The sequence below is a fragment of the Hypanus sabinus genome, chromosome 11, assembly GCF_030144855.1.
Source record: "Hypanus sabinus isolate sHypSab1 chromosome 11, sHypSab1.hap1, whole genome shotgun sequence".
In the NCBI taxonomy this organism is placed as follows: domain Eukaryota; kingdom Metazoa; phylum Chordata; class Chondrichthyes; order Myliobatiformes; family Dasyatidae; genus Hypanus; species Hypanus sabinus.
The window spans coordinates 81,633,674-81,656,518 of record NC_082716.1 but is presented as its reverse complement, the minus strand read 5'-3'; the positions used below and the strand labels follow the sequence as shown (position 1 = coordinate 81,656,518).

The window sequence follows — 22,845 nt, the reverse complement described above, 5'->3', positions numbered from 1 at the left end:
TCAAATTTCAGCAGTAGAGAACTTAGTATTCATTGTATTAGCAATTAAGGATAAATAACTATCCCATTTTATACTGTAATACAAAGTATAAATTATCAGAATCAGGTTTATTGTTACTGACATATGTTTAAAATTTGTTGTTTTACAGTGCAAAACTATAAGTAATAATAAATATATATTTAAGAATAATACAAAAGGAGTGCAAGATAGTGAGATTGTATTTATGGGTTCAAGGAGTGTTCAGTAATCTGATAATGGAGGGAGAAGAAGCTGTTTTTAAAGCATTGAGTGTGCAACTTCAGATTTCTGTACCTCCTCTCTGATGGTAGTGATAAGAAGAGGGCATGTCCTGGATGGCGAAAGTCCTTAATAATAGATACCACCTTCCTGAGGCACCACCTTTTGAAAATGTCCTCAATGATGGTAAGTTTAGTGCCTGTGATGATGCTGGCTCAGTCTACAACCCTCTGCAGAGTTTTTTCTACCTGGTGCAATACAGCCTCCAAAGCAGGCAGTAATGCAACTAGTCAGAATGCTCTCATAGTACAACACATCTGCAGAAATTTGCTAGAGCCTTTGGTGTCATAGCAAATCTCCTCAAACTCGGAATGAAAGATAGCCACTAGTGTGCCTTCTTTGCGATTGCATCAATCTGCTACACCCAGGATTGGTCCAAGGTCGAGTGGAGAACCAGTGAGATTGCACCTGCTGTCAACCTATTTGTACACTACATTTGATTATATATTGAGAATCCAACATAATCATCTGGTACAATTCACACATCTGGAACTTTTTGGGTCATAGTCAACTTCTATATACAAGTACAACGGACCAAAATAGATATCCTCCCCATAACCCCAAAGAATAGGAAGGTTGGGGAGCTTATGGGAAAATAACTTAATTATCATTACAAATATGTGTAATTATGCTCTTGGAGGACAGCTCCTATGCAACTGGTGCTTAAATGTAGATTGAAATTGGTGCAAATTCAAAATACATTATCTCATCTTCAAATCAATTACAATATCCCTATGTCACGCAGTGCAATGAAAACTCCAGATTAAATCTGATCAATGCAACAGAAATCATGATGAAGTTTCCCTGGGACCAGGAAACAACAGTACAATGCCAGACTCAGAATTCATTAGAAATCAAATTGCAGAGTGCTCTGTTTTCCAAATTATACTAGTTGTGCCACAAACCAATGGATCCTCAAAAAGGAGTATCTCAGAACCAACTTAAGAAAAGCCAAAGATTTTGCTTTTACCTTCAAACTATGTCATTAGCAAAAAAACAAGCTGCTGCTGCTCAATTGGTCAGGTTGCATCAGTAGAGTGAAATGGATAGTCAGCATTTGGCTGAGACTTCCATCACAATAGAGAGTAGAGGTAGCCAAACAAGATGCTGCCTTACCTATTGAGTTTCCAGAAACCTGGTTTTTTTTAAATTCCATATTCCAGCATCTGCAGTTTCTTGTGCTTCTAAGTAAAAAGCAAGTTTTTCTGATAAAATTAATAACAAGTTACTGAATGTGACAATGTCAGAGAGCCACACATTAAAACAAAAATGTTAAAGTAGAAAGCAACCCAAAGTCATGGTGCTAATAGATCTATTAACAGGCATGAGCAGTGCTACATGTCACCTCTTTTGATGGTATCATTAGCAATAATGCCGTCATCGGGCAGAAATCAAGAAAGGATTGCAAAGGCCATACCTATTATTGATTCTATGTTAATAGTAATTTATGACACTCTTCAATACTGTAAAGATTTACCTTTCTGCAAAGGGCTGAAAAATCTGGTTTACTACTACAAATAGCAGGAAGTATTGCACTAAGAGACCAGCTTCAGTGAACATGCCAGCAATGGAAAATAAGACCACTCATTTGGATCTGATTGTAATACAAATTGGTTTAGTGTTGCATGCAACCAGCCCACCCCTAACCCCTATGGATTAAGGTAAAATTGTAGGCTTCAGGCAATTTTTTGAAGGGAGTGCGATGAAGTGTAAGAAGTCCTATATACTATTAGTGTTGTATTTCAGGAGGCTGAATAGCTGTTGTTTTCACTTCTGAACTACCTGTCCCATGTACACCTGTAGCAGATAAAGAACATCAAACAATACTACCACGAATCACACAGACAATTTAACAAATCACGCATATTTTGCTATGTTTAACCCTGCTCAAATCAGCAGAATGTTTAATGACCAGCTGTACAGATGAATTACACGTTTCATGGAAGAAAAACAATGCATTTCAATTTTAGTTATTTTGAAGTTAATGAGATTTTTTAGAACTATATATATTAGCACATAAAACTAAATATTGCTAAACATAGGGAAAAAAAGGACTTTGCCAGAAAATATTTCTGTTAAGGTTCTCTGGTAGAAGATGCTTCAATTAAAGAAGTTAGAACAAAATCACCAAGTTCCAAGAAATTACCTAATACATTTGTCATAACTAACATGGTAATGACCAAGAGAAAGATTTTCACACAAGTTTCATAGATAAAACTATTTTAAAAAATACATCACTATCATTAAAGTTTTGAGGCATGAGCCTAGGCTCACCTTGAAATATATTCCAATAAATCAAATTTATTCAGCAGATCTTGCAAACTACAGCTTGAAATAATTAAGGATAATACAACTTCAACATAGCAAGAAAGAAAATTGTACCTTATCATTCCTTACTTTTTTTTAAAATCAGGATGCAATCCTGTCTTTCTTTAACTCTAGAGATCCTGCAAATATCCCAGTTATTACAAACCATGGATGCTGGAATGCAAATTTTCTGTCCCCTCTAAGCTTCGTTCTTTTAGTCTTTCTGAGCTTTAAGGAATGCATGCTACACATCATTTCTCATATCCATATACCAGTATCACCAATCACTGCATTTTCACATACTGTTAATCCATCCCAGGGCATTAAAGCTACATAAATTTTATTGTACTTTCACTTATCTCTCTTGATTCCATCAATGCACAAGGTTCTAGAACCCAGATGTAATCTTATCTAACCAAAGTGTCTCAATTTAATTCTTCATACTTTGACAGTTCACCAACCTTGACTGAGATGAACCTTGTTTACAAACATTGTAGGGTGACCATTCATGTAAAGTATTGCTTGGTAACCACAGCTCCTGTGGTAAACAGTATAATCGCAAAGGAAGTACTCACTTGACAGAGCTCAGCTGAGTCCTTTATCAGCCAAGAGCCAAAAGAAAACAAATTAAATAAACATATTTGTTGTTATGCTAAGAAGCGGTTCAGCTTCTCCACAGACCAGAATCAATTTGGATTTTCATTCCGCTGTTTTCCAACCCCTCTTGAAGTGATGAGACAACAGAAGAGATTTGAACTTTCTACACTGGCTCATCTCAGTCTGACAAACTCTTTTACAGTCAGGTTAGAAACATACATCAAAACATCAAAAGATGATTTTGTCTAGTGCCTGGAATCCTTCTGCATTTAATTATATTCAAAATTCATGAAGCCTTTTCAGTTGATACACTGGAGTACTCAAGAGTACCACAGGTTATCCGAAATTCATAAGCTATCACACATCAACATGTGATAACCAAAGTTTCGAGCGATAATGGCTGAATTTGGCTCAAGTTTCCAAAAGGAGGGTGAACCCACTGAAAGCATCTGGTCACCTGGTTGAGTACTGTAGATCTGTGCTAATCAACTGGCCAAAAACATGGTGACAAATCAGCACATAGGAGGGGAGATTAAAATCCGGCTGAGTGGTGCCACAACAATAACCTCTCACTCAATACACACAAAATGCTGGTGGAACACAGCAGGCCAGGCAGCATCTATAGGGAGAAGCACTGTCGACGTTTCAGGCCGAGACCCTTCGTCAGGACTTCGCCCGAGACGTCGACTGTGCTTCTCCCTATAGAGCTGCCTGGCCTGCTGCGTTCCACCAGCATTTTGTGTCTGTTGCTTGAATTTCCAGCATCTGCAGATTTCCTCGTGTTTACCGCTCACTCAATGCTAGCAAGACCAAAGAGCTGATTATTGACTAGAGGAGGAAACAGAAGGTCCATCATCACGTCCTCATCAGGGAATCAGAGGTGGCGAGGGCCAGCAACTTTAAGTTCCTTAGTGTTATCATTTCACATGATCTGTCTTGAGCCCAGCATGTAAGGGTCCTAATTAAGAAAGCACTGCAGTGCCTCTAATTTCTTAGAAATTTGCGATGATTTGGCATGTCATCTAACACTCTGGCAAGGTTCTACAGATGCGCAGTGGAGAGTATACTGACTGGTTGCATCATAACTTCGTATGGAAATACCAATCCCCTTGAATGGAGAAGCCTACAAAAAGTAGTGAATGCAGCCCAGTCCATCACAGGTGAAGTCTTCTCCATCACAAGAAACCAGCATTCATCATCAAGGACTCCCACCATGAAAGCCAGGGACTCTTCTCACTGCTGCCATCAGGAAGGAAGTACAGGAGCCTTTAATCCCAAACCACTAGATTCAGGAACAGTTATTATCCCTCAACCATCAGGCTCCTGAACCAGAATGGATAACATCACTCACCCCAACAAAGAACTATGGACTCACTTTCAAGGTTTCTACAACTCATGTTCTTAATCTTTAGTATGTATGTATGTGTGTATGTATGTATTTATTTATTTATTTTCTTTTTGTATTTGCATAATTTGTTCTCTTTTGCACATCAGTTATTCATCTTTCTTAGTGTGCGGTTGTTCATTGATTTTATTGATTTTCTTTGTATCTACTGTGATGTCCATAACAAAATTAACCTCGAGGTAGTACACGGTGACAAATGTGTACTTTGATGATAAATTTCTTTGAACTTTGAAAAACACAGGACAAAGTTATCCGCAATGAACCCACAGAAAAATCTGTCCCTTTAGCAGGCCCAAATGCCGTAATGAGTACTTCTTTATAGATTCCATTCTATTTTAGGCACAGCAATGGGAAGACAAAGTTATATTTATTAAAGTGGAGATGGCATGGAATAAGACTTTTCATTGACTTCACAATGTAAAATACTTTTTGGTCTATAAGGGCTGCATTGGAAATGAAGCAATTTCCAGGATGAGGGAGCATATCTCTCCCATCCTAGCTACTCTGTATTGGCTTCCTGTATTTTTTTAAGAATTGATTTTAAAGATCTCTTGTTTTTAAAGCTCTTGATGGTCTGGAACAGGAGTACATCAGAGAATCGTTTTTGTTTTATAATCCCGCTTGAGCTCTCAGGACTTGTCCCACTGGTCTCTTAAACATAAATAATCTCCCTCAGAAGATAATTGGCAGGTCAGCTTTTTTGAATTTTGTTCCTAAACTGTGGAATTCAATGCCTAAAACTAAGAGATGCAAACTCAGTTGACACTTATAAACACCAGCTCAAAAGCTATTCATTTAAACTTGTTTTTAGCATTTTTTTTACTTTTATTTTCATGGTTATTTTTATGCTATTTTATTTTCATGTTTGTACTTAGAACTACATTCTTTATATGAAAAGTGCTCTATAAATAAGTTATTATTAATTTCAAAAAAGAATTAAGGTTATAACAGATAAATGACAATTTAAGCAAATACAACTTTGCTGTCAAATCAAATTGCAAGGTGCTAAAAGTGAATTGGGTTTCTTGCTTTTTAAATATATTTAAATCTCAATACTTTATTTTCAGTCACCTTCCCATTTACAAAGAAGTGTTAAAAAAAAGGCACTGTTTGGAATGCTCCACTGTTTTTCTCAAATACTATAGTTTGTTAAAAGGGTTCAAAATGCCAACAAAAGAGTTAAGTAGCATAGTCCAACTAAACAATATTATCAAAGCAATTGTTCACTGATAATTGCGGAAAATACCTATTTCCATACCTGTAGCCAGCACTGGAATGTGATCCCATCCAGATCCCTGGGTATGTGTACCAGCAGGGGATATTTAACAAGGTGTCATCTCTCACACTCAGAGAGAAAGAAAGCTTAATCAAAACCCTCACAAATAGGAAATCTGAATCCAAGAGGTGTGAAAGAAACCCACTGAACCTTAAGTGCAGCAAAACAGAAAAATATTTCACACAGGTTAGTCTCCTTGTATACAAGCTGCTTCCACATCTATATACCTCAATACTTTTCAAGCTTACTCATTGAAGAAACTGAATTAACATTTGGGCAAAATTTGTTTAAGATGCATTTATATCAGAAAATTGGGACTTATGTGTAGCAAATCTTGTGGAGCTTCTCAAATAAGAGATGTGGTACAGCTGCAAATTAAGAGTGTTCAGCAGCATCATCAATTCATCCTCAAATAGTCTCTTTATTCAGAGTTTGTTCTAATACGTGGCAGCACAAGTGCTTCCAGCTCTTATATACCTTTAGTGGTAATGAAAGGTAGAGGTGCAAGAAAAAGTGAAATGAAGCAAAGAAGGTCAGCCATCAATAAGATTCAGCACAACTGGGACCAGATGAGTGATATAAAAAATAATGGGATACAGAAGATATCAATTGATTTAAATGTGTCAGGACAAGAAGCAAGCTGAGATTGTGTAGAGCAAGTTGAAGACAGAATCAGAGCCTTATGTCCATTTAAACAAAACAAGATGCTACACTAAGGTTAAAACTCAGTGGAAAGTACTTTGAATTAGAATTAGAATCGGGTTTCATTTCATCAGCAAAATTGTGAAATTTGGTGCTTTGTGACAGCAGTACAATGCAATACATACTAATAAAAAATATAAGTTACAAGTCAAGTCACTTTTATTGTCAATTCAACCATAACTCCTGGTACAGTACATAGTAAAAATGAGACAACATTTTTTCAGGACCATGGTGTTAGATGACACAGTACAAAAACTAGACTGAACTACGTAAGAAACAACACAGAGAGGGAAAAAACAACTACACTAGACTACAGACTTAAAAAGTCTATAATACTTAAAAAGTAAAATAAATAAGTTGTGCAAACGAGAAGGGAAAAAAACTGAGGAAGTGTTCATGGGATCATTACCCATTCAGAAATCTGATAACACAGGGGAAGAAGCTGATTTGAAATGCTGAATGCGTGTCTTCAGACTCCTATACTTCCTCCTCGTTGGTAGCAATAAGAGGGCACGTCTGGGTGATGGGGATCTTTATAGATGGATGCCACCTTTTTGAGGCATTGCCTTTTGAAGATGTCCTGGATGCTGGAACTGGTTGAGTTTACAACTTCCTGCAGATCTTTCTGATCCTGTGCAGAGGCTCTTCCATACCAGATTATTCAGTATTTATTTCTTGATTGATTCGCTGAATGATTGAGATGTGGCGTGGAATAGGCACAGCAAGGATTCACCCTCTTGAAAGATGTTCTATCAGCTTCCGAGACAGAGTTCATAGGATCTCTGGATGCTGGAGGGATTTGCATAGATGTAGTATTGTTCTTGAAGGCACACACTCATCCACACAGGTTTTAATGAAGTCGGTGATAACTATGGCGTATTCAATCAGGCTTGAAGATGAATCCCTGAAAATTATCCAGTCCACCGATTCGGAGTGGTACTGTAAACACTCCTCGGGCTCCCTTGACCATACCTTCTTGGTCCTCAGCATGGATGCTGCGCTCTTTGGTTTCTGCCTATATGCTGGGAATAGAAATACAGTCAGGTGATCAGACTTTCCAAAGTGTGGGTTTGGGATGACATGGAAGCCTTCTTGATGGTACTATAAGAGTGCTCAAGTCTGTTAGCTCCTCGGGTTCAACAGGTGATATGTAGTTGTTCAGAGATTTCTTCAAGCTGACCTGGTTGAAATCTCTCACAGTGATAGGGAAGGGAACCGGGTGTGCAATTTCCAGCCAGCTGATTACGTTGCTCAGCTTCTCCAGAGCCTGCCTATGTTGAATGTACACCACTACCAGGAAGATGGCACAAAATTTCCTCAGCAGATAAATGACGGCATCTGACCATTATGAAGAATACTCCACCTCATCTGCCTTTAAAAGACTGAGCTGTTTGACTTAGCAGAGAATGGTGAAACCATTGAGCTGCAGTGCTGTGTCCGAAAAGATGTTGGGGACAACAGTCCCTGATGTCCCTCTGGTACAGAAACCTTGCTCTAAGGACTTCAATTTTATTTTCCAGAGACTGTATATTCACCAGCAGTTTAGTCATGGGCATTTCAAATTAACTTATGGACTGAAGCAACGTCCCCACTTGTTTTCTTACAGTGAAACGCTTGTCATGACCCAAGTCTGCCATCCAAGGCTCGATTTCATGTATCAATAGATTTCTTTCAACGTCTTAAAATGATGCTTCTTACAGAAGTACCCATGGCTGTTGCTGTAGATTTCAGCTGCAGTAGCACTTATTGGTAATATCTGATGATTTAATCGGAGCTACACGCAAATAGTCTTTTTTATCCAAAGCTTTCTGCTTCTTACACTGGTTCAAATGGGTAATACTTTCCACTCTTGATCAAGTTATATGTTGAGTGCTCAGTTCAGAGACCTGAGCTCAAAAATCATTGCTGACATGCCAATCTAATGCCGAGGGAATGCTATGTGGTCAGAGGCACAGTGTTCAAACAAGACTTTAAAATAAAGTTCAATTATCTTCCAGTTGAGCTTATAAAGTATCCTGCAGCCCTATTTTAAAAAAGTGCCACAGATTTAACCTCAGTGACCTTGCCACTATTTTTCATTCAATAAATATCACTAATTACTAACAGTTACTCTATTTGGCCATTATCAGATCGTGAGAGCATGCCGTACTTATTTGCTGCCATTTTTCCTACATTTTCAATAGAGACAATAATTTAAAAATAGTTCAGTACTGTAAGGAGCTTTGGAAAGCCATCATATCATAAAAGCAAGGTTTTATTTTGATTGTATTATTTCTTGACAAGTGAAACTGTAGGAACGACTGAATAATGTCATCCACACTTTATTTTTGTAGCAGTCTCTCAATCAGCTTTCCAAATCTCCAGAGCCATCTTGCCACAAAGGCAGATACTAATGGTAAAATTCATATCCACTGCCTCACCACAGCCTTTGGCTATCGGAGAAGAAAAGAGCATTTGTAAATCAACACTTCAAGCAAAGCTCTAAACACATGGTACACTGACAGCAATGATCCTTGCTCTCATGTATGCTTGGTAGATGTAGACTACTTGAAAACCCCAAAACTCGGGAGAGATACCACTTCACAAAATCTTCCAAATCGATAGGCAGAATAAGCAAACCGATATCTGCAATTTTTCCCTGGCTAACATTTTCAGCAAATAATTCAATTTGATTAAGTCATCCACATTGCTGATGTGTCTCTGCCTGACAAGAGCATGGAGCAAACAGTTCATGTTTTGAAAGGTTCCTTCAAAGGAAGGCTAATCAACTCATGGGAATCCCTGCTAAACGTTCACTCAAAGCAGAGAAGGAACACTCAGGAGAACATGAATGCTAAATAAAAACTGTGTGAAGTCATCATCACCCATTTTGCCCACCCACCTGTTTAAAAATCTTTTGTCTCATCCATGGCAGTGTGTACAGGTAACACCTAAGAACAAGTGTGGAAGCAAGTGATATTTGACTTTGAGGGACAACAAAGGATGATGAAAAGCAAAGAGTGCAGTTGTTTTGCAAAAATTCCAACTGCTTTGAAAGCTGCCCTACAAATAAATAGGCCAATTTCTACAATAAAAGAATAAAGTGGTACTACTTAAAAACAGTGCACTTAAATGAGTGAGCTGTAAGATATCATTTCAAGATAATCATTTTAAACTAACTCAAAGCACTGTAACTGCAATGAAAATAACAAAATGCTTACTGTTTATACAGTGAGATTCTTTACGCTCTTCTGACTACACAGGTACATGCCACTTGATCATTACACGTCTTACACGTAAGTAGGTATTGGGGGATTAATGGGCACAGTCATTTCTCACAAAATCACAGTTATACAAGCATTTTATTGCCTTGGTAACAGGGTTGATGACTGCAATAACTGTAACCATTACACTAAGTGTGGTAATCTCTTAATATCAAAATCAGAATCAGGTTTATTATCACTGGCATGTGACGTGAAATGTGTTAACGTAGCAGCAGCAGTTCAATGCAACACATAATCAAGCAGAGAGAGAAAAATAAAATAAAACATAATAAATAAACAAGTCAATCAATTACGTATTTTAAAAATGTGCAAAAACAGAAATACTGTATATTAAAAAAAGATATTAAAAATATCTGCAAAAATGGTCCTTCCAAACATACAAAATAAGGGAAGAATGATAAAAATGGTCACATTACCATTGGCCACATCCTAGGAACAAACAGTATTAAAATATTTTTCCATTAATATAAAAGAGTTGTTTAGTATGGTACCTTTTCATAGGTTACCAGGATTTGGAATGTACCACCTGCTGGTGCAGTTTTTCCATAATATTGCAGATATTGTTCCATCAGAATTCAAAGTGACTCCAAAAATCTAAAGTGCAGGTGTTTTCAGACTAGTTACTTCAGATATTAGATTTTCAGTATCATGAATCATTGCCTCTGACTATCTTTGGGGAAATTGGAAATACCAACAAGTAAGGTGCTGTGCCTATGAGGGGTTTATTAATGGCTTAAGTTCCCAAGTGTGGACTAATTAGATGTATTTCCCCCAGAGGGGAAGCAAACTCAACAATTCACCTTCATTGGCACCACATATTCTGTATTATTTACACATCTATTTTTATTTCAAGCTAAAAGAAACAAGGGATTTGACAAAATGCTGTATCTTATTCATCATAAAGTAAAAAGGACAGTGGCAAATGCCAATAGTTTTACAAGAAAATAAATTATGTTTCCTTTTACATGCTGATTGACCGGCAGCACATTTGCTGTTATATTTCATAGAGCTTGCAGAACAGCAATGCAGGTTCATACAACAATGAGAATACGGAACTCAAGACCAGAAAAAGATTAAAGAAATAGTATGGATATAGTTAAAAGAAAGGCTAGATGTGCAAATGAGAGAGAAGGTAGGGTTCTGTTTCTCTGCAATGCAATGTAATCCTATGCAATGAGGCCACAGAATTTGACCCACTGTTTCCACCTGTGACATAAATACAAATCATTTTAAATATTTTTCTATGTGTATACTTCCTTTCAAAAAAGAAACCAGATCAATCATCTGTGCAAACTGCTGCTGCAATAATGTAAAGGTGCCATCCAAATTTACCTGACTATTGATTTCAGCTTTTTGTTGAAGCAACATTCCAACCAGCTCTTTATGTCCTCGGTCACATGCCCAATGCAGTAATGCTCTGCCCTAGAGATGGAAATTAATGCATGCTTATTTACAAGGCATTACATGCAAAGTCATCCACATTGCTAAAGGAAATAGAAAACAGGATATTTGTAAATTATGAAAAAATGAGAGTTCTTGAAGATGAAGTGCCCTTGACATCAAGAAAGAACAACCAAACATGACAGCTGTAATCCATCAATTTCTTGTTTACTTACTTAAAACTTTCTGCAACTCTAATTTTTTTCAGGATAAAAATTATCTTTAAAGTTAATTTTGTTTATCTCTTCTAGTGCTGTCCGAGTGTTTCTAGTACAGGCAGTTCTGGATTATGGACACTCAAATTAAGTACACCACTACATATGAATGAGCCCCTTCTTATTAAATTCAGAAGTCTGATGTAAATAACTATGTTTACAAACAGCAGAACTAGTCTCTTATCTCTCTTCATTTTTACTTATTATTCTTATCAGTCTTGGGTATTTTTGATGTCATTCATAACAATATCATGGAGTTACTGCATGGAGTGAAATTTATTGTATTTTCCTACTTATGACCAAAACTGACACAAGGACATCTGCAAAAACAGAATCTGTTCATTATGCAGGAATGGGTTGGGTTTTGTTTTAGCTCAGAATATCAGCGTCTGTGATATTTTGCTATTAAATAAGTTTCACCCCACTGATTATAGATGCCATCAAGAAAATTGCACTTGATTTGCAAACTCTAAATATGAGGGGAAAGGCCAACTCAATAACATGGGGCACGAGAGTAAATAATTAACTAAAATAGCAAAGTTCAAGCTTTCAAAATAAAAGAGAAGGGCTGAGGTGACTTATTGGGCTGGTCACAAATCCTATGGTTGCAATGAAGGCATGTTTTGCTGTATAGTTACATGTATACTATACAACACACCATTAAGTTACATAAATTCTTAGTAAGTATAAGGTAATGGATCTGGTTGGATTAAATTATAACTATAGTTGCATAACACAAATCAGGAAGAAAATATGAGATAGATTTCTACACTAAGACTGAGATAGACACCTCAGCTGAATATGATTTTTGCACCTGCTAATTTTCTCTCAGAACCTACTAATATATTTTGTATATCAAATATTACAGATAACCCTTATAATCCTATCAACTGGCTTGATTAAGGTATTTTGATTAGTTGTTGTAATTTATGTCATGCATATTTGTTTTGTTATCTGATTGTGGACAATTAACTAAAAGGTAATTGAGAATTCATATTGATGTGCATTGGAGATCACCAGTCACACATTCAAAAAATTCCACATTTTCAGGACATCTTACTCCCTAAATAAAATTTAAGCTACTAGTTTAGACACACTAAGTTAATGTTATCCAAAGCACAACGATAGGTTTACGCTAAGGAAGGATTAAACTCTCAGTGAAGATCATGCATGAGCTTTCTCTGTGTACAGCACAATTTCAATACCATAGCATGATACAAAATTTAAGCAATTGCTAAAATTATATCAAATATCAGAAGAGTAGTTATGGTTAAAAAGGCAGATAATTGATCTGTGTTTTCAAATGAACCCTGCTGACTTCCACGTCTCAATCCATGAATGTGTAAGGACTACAGTTGTTCAAGTGTGTGACACATTTTATTCTTTTTAAGTGGGTGATGAGGATGAAGACAGGAAATGGAGATTTCCTTAGTCATTATTAGACTGCTTTGATTTGCTGCAATAGATACTGCCCTCTACTGCTGATGCTTTGCCAATTCCTGTTCAATAAACAGTCTAAACTGCTCACTGTTCCTACAAATCTTGCACTGACATTACAGGAGACAATTAAATGGGCAACCATTTAAAAAAAAAATATAAAATGTATGTAACTGAGCAAGATTTGGATGATTTTGTGTCATAGTAATAGACTGCTATGAGGTCCTTACAGTATTAATAACACATCACAGCAGCATGCTATGCTATCGTGGAAAGGTAGGAATGCAGTCTATCACTTGGTTTACTCAAAACTTCTGCTTGGATTCAACAATCTCTTCAGTAGAAATTATCTTTTTCTTTGGAACTCCAAACATTTCACAAATAATAAATGTCAAATGTTGGATTTGCTACTGACCCTTCAGTGGTACTTGGATTTAAAGAAATTCCTTCCCAAAGCAGGAATATAGTGGGCTCAGAGGCAAAGTATATTTCAAAAGTTTTAAGATTTAATCTAGGTTTTATTTTTTATAGAAATGCAATGTTGATTGGATCCTTCACAGAGATATCATTAAAAACAAGGGGAGGGCAATATAGATACAAAAATCAATATAATGAATATTGCTACATTGTTATTTAAGTAAACTAAAAATGTACTGCAATTCACAAATAATTTTAGATATACCAGAATATGTTTTAAACAATCCCTGTATGTGACAAATCAATATTTTGATGTGAAGTTCTAACAAGTAGGCAAAACTATTGAAAATTTATATGTACAGATAAAATGTATAAAATATATCTACAGAATAGAGGCAAAAAATTTAATGCATGCAATGAATTGAGAAACTATCACTGAAAAATGTACCTCCTCATCCTTCAGGTTAACATCCACATTGTTAGATAGAGCTTTTAAAACATGGTCAATGTTGTTCTCTCTGCAGTGATCAAATATAGTTTTGTCTTCTTCCCTGCAAAATAAAGGAAGTAAAACATTTTAATACAGGCTGCACAGAGAGATTGCAAAATAATTGGAAAAGCGTTGAGATGATGGATGACAGAAGTGAATATAACCAACTTCTACTTCAATAGTCTAGACAAAACCATCAGAATATTTAACTTTCCCTTTCCTCCAAAATCCTTATGAAAATACAATCTTCATCTTTAGTTCCAGTGCTTCATCAGCTCAACAAAAATAAGTTCAATGGACTCACAATCAACTATGTTTCAAAAGATTCTGGACAGTGACCCCACTGCAGAATTTTGAATGCAGTCTAAGCTGGCAATTCAATGAAACATATTGTGAGTACTGCATTATTCACAGCATCAATACTGAATTGAGAATTTAAACCAGGCTTCTTCTGGTCCATTCTAAGGATACGACACCAGGAGTATGTTCATTTCCCTCCTTGACCAACCCTTCCTTAATCAGTTCCTATTAGTCATATTTTCACAGAACAACAAATAATATAATGAATGAATATTTGAAAGCTAATGTTAATTCAATGCTGCTAGTGCATGATTTTTGAGATATATGATGAGGTTAATATGCTTTGAAAATTGAACCGGATGAATCACTGAGCTTCTGGGGGTATTTCTCACCAGTTTTCCTCCTGTACAATTGAAAAATGTTGAGCCAATAACTGTCAAATGGGGTTGGCTTGCCTTTAGGAGGGAAGCAAATGTCAGGCCATCCTTACATTTTACTACATTGGATGCTGTTCAACAGAAATTAAGGGTTATCATGAGCACATATGCCATTAACAGTGATGGATCAATTTGCATGTACCAAAATTGTGGAATACAAAACAATATCATAATGATTGTACACTAATTATAATCCAATCTCATCATTAAAATTATTCCTTATGAATAGAAAGGAAAGTAATGGGTAAAGAAAATAGACTAAAACCTTCACAGGATTTGAAACAGATTAGGATACTCAAAAATCTGTGTCTTGGATGTTTGCTGCCATAAAACACACTGTAAACACTTCGAAATAATTTTTTAAAAACTATTAATTTATTCAGCTGCTATTAAATGCAAATTCTACCATATCCACAAAACATTTCAACCATGAGATAAACTGGCAGGAAGAGGATAAAAGGATAAAGATCAGATGATCTCCATTTGTTCTTGAGATGCGACTAACACAGGTTGCAACTGGTTGCTCCAAGAATTAAAGAATTGGTATCAAGCCATCCTGAGTTAGCACATTTCATTATGTTAAAATTGTGAAATTGTAATAATATGTAGGCCGAGACGAATAGATTTTGATTCCTGGGGAGAACAATGATTAACTACTGTCATTTTAGTGTTACTGGGCTTCACATGTTTCTAGATTTAGTGAATTATTTTCAAGATTTAGATGGAGCTATCCAAGCTCTCAGGCTATAACTTGTTAATCAGTAATATAGCCACTCATACATTCTGTATTTGTTGTAACTCATAACAAAGGAACATTGCAGTGATACATTTACATACTGTCATACATTTCTATTTCTGTTGTTTTAACCAATAATCTTTTTTGAATGCCAAACTTATTGTCAGGAGTAACTGATGGCAGAAAGGGAAAGGCAAAATGATTTCCCTATTATCCTATAATTATGTAACCTACTGCAGTAATTAAACCAATCTGCATACAAGTTGAGTACCCCTTATTTAAAAACTCCAAAATCCAAAAACCTCCAGTATCCGAATTTTTTTCAAGCACTGACAGACATCAAAAATGAAAAATTGCACAAGGCACTGGGAAGGCTCCCAGGCAACGCACAAAAAGCAAAAAATGAAGACCTCGATCGTGTATTGAATGAATGCATCCATCAGCATCTGTGAACGTAGGCCGCTTTATGGTATGCTGATCATGAAACAAGCAAAGATCTAAAACGAACTAGAAAATTGAAGGTAACTGTGAATATTCAGCAGTCTGGCTGCAGAAATTTAAGAAAAGGCTCGGCATTAAATTTTTAATAATTTAAATTTTTTTTTAAAGGTGAGCACAAAGCACTGGCAAGTTTGCGAAGATTGCCACTGATGAAAATCTAACACCAGAACATCTCAACAATGCTGATTGGTTCCATAAATTACAAAAAAAAGCAAAATACAAATACAATGAACTGTAACCTTTCGATCAAAACACGGCATCTTAGGTAGAGACTGAAAGCCTGCCAATTCAGGTATTCTCCCAACACTGCTGAGCTGTTTTTATTACCCTGCACACATTATATTTTCATTATATTAATGTTGTATAATAATTTTTACTGTTAAGTGCATATGTGTGATGAACAGTTGTAAGACAAAGACTGCTTACCGGTAGTACTTAAATTCAGAGTCAGAAATGATGGCAAACCCAAGCTACATATCTCATTATATAGCAACACACACAAATCCTGGAGGAACTCAGTAGGCCAGGCAGCATCTTTGGAAAAGAATAAACAGGCAATGTTTCAGGCCAAGACCCTTCATCAAATGTAGACTGTAGATGCTGCCTGACCTGCTGAGTTGTTCTGTGTGTGTTACATTGGATTTTCAGCATCTGCAGATTTTCCCGTGATTGTGTATCTCATTATACATTCTAAAATCTGAAAAAAATCCAAATTCTGAAACGCTTCTGGTCCCAAGCATTTCAAATAAGGGGTATTCAACCTATACTACCTTAAATTTCATACTTAATTACAACTGATCTCTACACTGATACAAAGGGTGTGACTTGATGGCACTAATAGTCATTTGCTGCAATGTAATATGTCCATGTGCTCAATCTTGCCATGACATGGTTACAGTACAACACTCAATTTGTTGACTGTAAAGGTTACAACCCATCTCAAATTTCACTGTACATTCACTATCGTATTTAGTGGCGGTGCACACGTTTATAGTTCAAAGTTTAAATATTTTGGATCCTGATAGCATTGTTCAGTCTGTTGGAAAGTAATACATAACAGAATAAAGGAAGTTCATGAGATCATATACATCCAGTATTGCACCAGAAGGAAACAACAATGAGGAGAAAGATCCAGCAATGTTATAATGTATTATTGGTGTAAACAACATTTCTCAACCTGCTACTGAAGTGATGTTACTGAAAGATGACACATGAGCAGAACATATTCAAGAGTGAGCTCACATAGGATTCCTGCAATAGTTATTGTTTATGTTGAGACATCCCCCGAGAGAAATTTTCACTTAATCTATAATTATCTCTCTACTTTAATCACTTTCCTACTTCAGAGGCTACAGTGCACAGGCTGCAAGAAAGCTCATTAACTTAGCGCATTTCTTCTCCCCTGTCACTGCCACTGTTTAATTGCAATGTGCGAATATTATCTATAGCCACAACTGTGGTTTTATTCATAATAAAGTGGAGGGGGATGGGGGTATGAGGAGGGTCTCCAAGGCACATGTCACAGCCGATTCACAGCTTTTTAATTATTTTGTGGCCAGACGCTTCTTGCAAGTTGAATAAATTGGTAACTGAGTTTATTCCCTCTTGCGCCCAGATGTCAGTTCCTGAAAAGAGATTGCAGGGGGTGGGTGGCAAAGCATTCGATACTCTGTGTAATGTGTAAATAGCCCTCCATCTCACTGGTAAATTAGGATGAGCTGCCAAAACAGTTCATCTGTCTATCAGAGTAACTAATCAGCCCATCACTAATACCCAGTGGATAAGTGAAGATTGGTCCCTGGGACCAGTTGGCTGCAGGAGTCAGTGGTGAAATGGTGTGGAGTTCAAGTTCAGTTACAACACAATCAATACACACGGTATTCCAGAAAGACTTAAGGTTCAAGATAGATTTAAAACTCATCCCAGCTGAAACTGATAGGTGAGCACTAATTAAAACAATTAAACCCATGACTTTGCTCAGCTCATCTTATTTTTTATATTAAACTTTTTTTATTGTATTTCAAGTAGTTACAAAATAAAAGTATGGAAAAAAATGTATATTACCCATCCCCCCTCCCCTTAACCCCTCCCCCCCCTTGTGAGTTCACTGAGAAGCCCACTCACAAAATAAACAGATGCCAAACTTTGTGTTTGTGTCATAACTAATATAGTGATGAAAATACTGTTTACACACAATAAAAGTTCTTTTGTAAGCTCATTTCTATAAGCAAATCTGCCCTAATTCAGCAGAACCCACACATCTTTTTGAAGACCCTTTAACATTAACTCAGTTTCTCTCTCCACAGATGTTGTCTGACCTGTACAGTGCTTCAGCATTGTTTGTTTTCAGATTTCCAACATCTGTAATGTTTTGACATTTCCTTGCATCAACTGCTTCAATCATTACACCAGGAAGGTTCTTAGTGGAAGTGGCCAAGCTCATCCATTCTCAAAACTAATATTTGCTCAAAGACCATAGAGATAATTTGTTTCTGGAAACTAATATTTATTTATTTATTTACTGAGATACAATGCAGAATACCCTATGAGCCACAGCGCTCCAATCCCCAATTTATCCCTAGCCTAATAACAGGACAATTTACAATGACCTATTAGCCTACCAAATGGTAAGTCTTTGGACTGTGGGAGGGAACAGGAGCACCTAGAGGAAACACACGCATGCATGGGAGAAGGTACAAACTCCTTACAGACAGCAGGAGGAAATGAACCCAGGTCACTGGTACCATAAAGCACTGTGCTAACCACTATACTACCGTGCTGCCCCATTGGCACAAGGGGGAATACTCAGGACTGGAATACTTAAGCCACAATTCCAGCTGCTCGTAAGGAGCACTTTATCAATGACATTATATCAGACAATGATGGTAAAAGTATTGTTATGTCATCCTGCAAGAAAGAATGGGAAACTTGGAAGAAAAACAGATAAAGATCAGAATCCTTGGGCACATCTCTACTTTCCACTCCACCCCTACTATTTTGTTCAAAATTTTATGCAAGTCTTATTTCATTACGGAATCCCACCCTTCCCAGCTTTTAAAATCTTCAGCTTTAACTTTGAGAAGAAAAACTGTATCTGTCTTTTCTCCTCTAGACTGTTGTATTTACAAAAGTACCATTCCCAGCTCACAAACCATAATGGTTACCTATTTTATGATCTCTGTTAATGAGACTAGTATTATTCAACACAGCATTAATACTGGATCAACCTGGTAGGGAATGCTCTTTCACCATAATTCTAAGCATCCAAATCAGGATGACGAGAAGTGAAAATAGGGCAATAGGTACTCTCATCAGTGACCATCCAAAAATCCCAGCTTTAAACTAAGATGGCATCACAACTTTAAACAAAAATGCCAAGTTGGACAAGTAATAATTCCACACCAAGAGGCAAACCAATGTCCAAAACAAAAATCTTAGGATTATTCTCATCATATTATTCAGGGTTGAGTTACAAACTGCTTCAAGCAAGTTACTGAAAGTGTGTTAATCTACAGCTCCATCAAATTCCCCAACTAATTCTACCTCAGAGACAAAGGTGATCCTTATTTTTCTTTCTCCTCCTTGGTTCCCATATGGTACAGCAGTGACAGAATTTGGCCAGGTGGGACTCACAGGTACAAACATAAGCACAGTGCACCGAGAGCGACAAAGCACACTGTGATAAAGCGTTCATCATAATCATTTCAGCTCCATTAAACAACAATTTTTTTTAAATCCTTGTATGATCTTTAATACACAATTCTGAAAAGCACATATCGTTTTGAAAGAGGTTAAATTAACCTTAATTCTACTTGGAAAGTTACAGCTGAATTCCAAAAACATTCTATGCATCTTAGGTGAAAAACTCAATTTTTCACATTTTCTCTGACATAAATGTATTGTTTTTAATATCAGAAGGACACCTCTCCCAAATTTTTTGTCCACTGTCAGAATTTATTTTGTAAACATAAAATCCCCTTTTGATTGAGATGTTTATTGAAGTGATTTCATCAGATGATCAAGGATTAAATAAATATGAAAAATAAAGCTTTCGTTTCTTCTTTCCCTTCTTTCCCCCCCTTTCCTATCAACATGGATAGGATGTTACCTGGGTTTCAGCACTTAAGTTACAGAGAAAGGTTGAACAAGTTAGGTCTCTATTCATTGGAGCGTAGAAGGTTGAGGGGGGATTTGATCAAGATATTTAAAATTTTGAGAGGGATAGATAGAGTCGACGTGGATAGGCTGTTTCCATTGAGAGTAGGGGAGATTCAAACGAGAGGACATGATTTGAGAGTTGGGGGCAGAAGTTTAAGGGAAACACGAGGGGGTATTTCTTTACTCAGAGAGTGATAGCTGTGTGGAATGAGCTTCCTGTAGTAGTAGAGGCCAGTTCAGTTGTGTCATTTAAGGTAAAATTGGATAGGTATATGGACAGAAAAGGAGTGGAGGGTTATGGGCTGAGTGCGGGTAGGTGGGACTAGGTGAGATTAAGAGTGCGGCACGGACTAGGAGGGCCGAGATGGCCTGTTTCCGTGCTGTGATTGTTATATGGTTATATGCACATTTGGTAAAACTCAGGACCAGCATTCGAAAAAGTGTCACATCAGAAGGAAAATAGAAGCAATGGAAACATCCATTTACACCCAGCCTAATATGTTTACCAAGAGAGTTCTCCTCTGTGATCCTGACTGGAGTTTACATGTCACCAAAAGAAGATGTTAAACAAGCACTCAATGCATTAAGAGCCGCGACTGGCAAACAAGAAACAGCCTACCTGACGCCTTTCAAATCAATCTGCTGAGGACCAGATCAGAGGCATTCAAATATGGTGACCAAGAAAGTCAGAGGAGGTCCAGGTATGATCGGAAAGCTATCTCATGGGCGGTGTGAATTCCAAACTAATCTTGAATCAACGAAAGATGCTTGGCATTTGAGGCAGAGATTGAATACTATCTCTTCTTATAAAGTTAACTCAAGTGACAGCACGGCTTTGTTTCCAGATGAGCCCAATGCCTTCTATGCTCACTTTGCCCTCAAAACCTGGAGAAGCCATCAGGAACTCATACTGCCCCCGATGATCCTGTTACTTCAGTCTCTGAGACTGATATGAGAGCATCTTTCAGGACAGTGAACCCACAGAAAACATCCAGCCTAGATGGGCTACCTGGCCGAATACTAAAGACCTGTGCTGATTAACTGGCTGGAGTGTTCACCAATTGGTGCAATCAATCACTTCAGCGGACTGTGGTACCCACCTGCTTCGAACAGACTTCAATCATGTCGGTGCCTAAGAAGAACATGGCAACCTACCTCAATGACTTTCATCCAGTAGTACTTATGTGATAAAGTGCTTTGAGAGGTTGGTGATGAAACAATTCGATTCCTGCCTGAGAAGTGACTTGGGGTTTGCTCCAATTTGCTTACTGTCACAACAGGTCAACAGCAGATGCCATTTCACTAGCACTTAACCTTGGAACATCTGGACAGCAAAGATGCATAAATCAGGATATTCTTCATTGACAAGAGAAAATCTGTAGATGCTGTAAATCAAAGCAATACACACAAAATGCTGGAGGAACTCAGCAGGCCAATCAGCATCTACGAAAAAGAGTAAACAATTGATGTTTCGGGCAAGTCCCTTCATCAGAACTGGGAAAAAAAGACCAGAAAAGTCAGAATAAGAAGGTGGTGGGATGGGAGGAAGGAGTACAAGGTAGTTAGTGATAGTTGAAATCAGGAGGGACGGGTGAAGTAAAGAGTTGGGAAGTCAATTGGTGGAACTGGATCCTCTATTTTCCTCACTTGCAGCCAATAATCTCCTCCACAAACTCCCTCAGCACCAGTGCACCTACAAGGCTTTATGTTTAACCACATGGTCTACTTGCTTTATACTTATAACTGTGAGGCTAAGCACAGCTCCAATGTCATGTTTAAGTTTGCCAACAACTTTACTATCGTTGGCCGAATCAAAAGTGGTGACAAGTCAGCATATAGGAGGGAATCTGAAAATCTGGCTGAGTGATGCCATAATAACCTCTCATTCAATGTCATCAAGACCAAGGAGAAGATTATTGACCTCAGGAGGAGAATCTGGAGGTCCATGAGCCAGTTCTTTCTGGGGTATCAGAGGAGGAGAGGGTCAGCAACTTTAAATTCCTCAGTGTTATCATTTCAGAGGATTTGTTCTGGATAAGTGCCATTAAGAAGAAAGCATGGCAAAGCCTCTATACTTCTTAGAAGTTTGTGAAAATTCAGCATGCAATATAAAACTTTGATAATCTTCTATAGATGTGTGGTGGAGAGTGTATTGACTGGTTCCATCATGGCCTGTTATAGAAGCACCAATGCCCTTGTATGCAAAAGCCTACAAAAAGTAGTGGATCCATCATGAGTAAAGCCCTCCCCTCCATTGAACACATCTACGTGGAGTGCCATCATAAGAAAGCAACATCTACCCTCAAAGACCTACACTATCCAAGCCATGCTCTCTTCTTGCTGCTGCCATCTGAAAGGCGATGCAGGAGCCGCAAGGGCCATGCCACCAGGTTCAGAAACAGCTATTACCCTTCAACCATCAGGCTCTTAAACCATAGGGTATAACTTCATTCAACTTCGCTTGCCCCATCACTGAACTGTTCTCACAAACTATGGATTCACTTTTGAGAACTCTTTATTTAATGTTCTCAGTATTTATTGCTTCTTAATTTATTAATATTATTATTTCCTTTATTTTTCTCTTTTTTTTGTATTTGCAGTTTGTTATTTTTTACTCATTGGTTGTCGTCCATCCTGTTGGGTGTGATCTCTCATTGATTCTGTTATGTTTCTTGTATATACTGGGACTACCCACAAGAAAATGCACCTTACAGGTTTGTATATGGTGACATATATGTACTTTGTTAATAAGTTTACTTTGAACTCTGAAGCACAGAGATTTATCAGAAAGTATCTTCAAAGCTATTCATGATGAGGAAATTAAAGCAACACAAAGTTAGGCCAAGTAAGGAAGAATAGAAGATATT

General features: G+C 37.3%; 1 protein-coding gene across 6 annotated transcripts in view; it reads right to left on the bottom strand.

Annotated features, from left to right (window-relative positions):
- acbd6 (acyl-CoA binding domain containing 6) overlaps nt 1-22,845 on the bottom strand; it is a 233,735-nt gene that overhangs the window by 128,170 nt on the left and 82,720 nt on the right. For all 6 annotated transcript variants that reach the window (XR_009514820.1, XM_059984841.1, XM_059984840.1 and 3 more), the window contains 2 exons: nt 13,805-13,907; nt 11,180-11,269 (listed from right to left, as the gene is read on the bottom strand). Coding sequence is in view for 5 of the 6 variants with exons in the window: in XM_059984841.1 (XP_059840824.1) it covers nt 11,180-11,269; nt 13,805-13,907 (193 nt within the window). In the remaining variant the exon portion in view is untranslated. The remainder of the gene's footprint in view (nt 1-11,179; nt 11,270-13,804; nt 13,908-22,845) is intronic.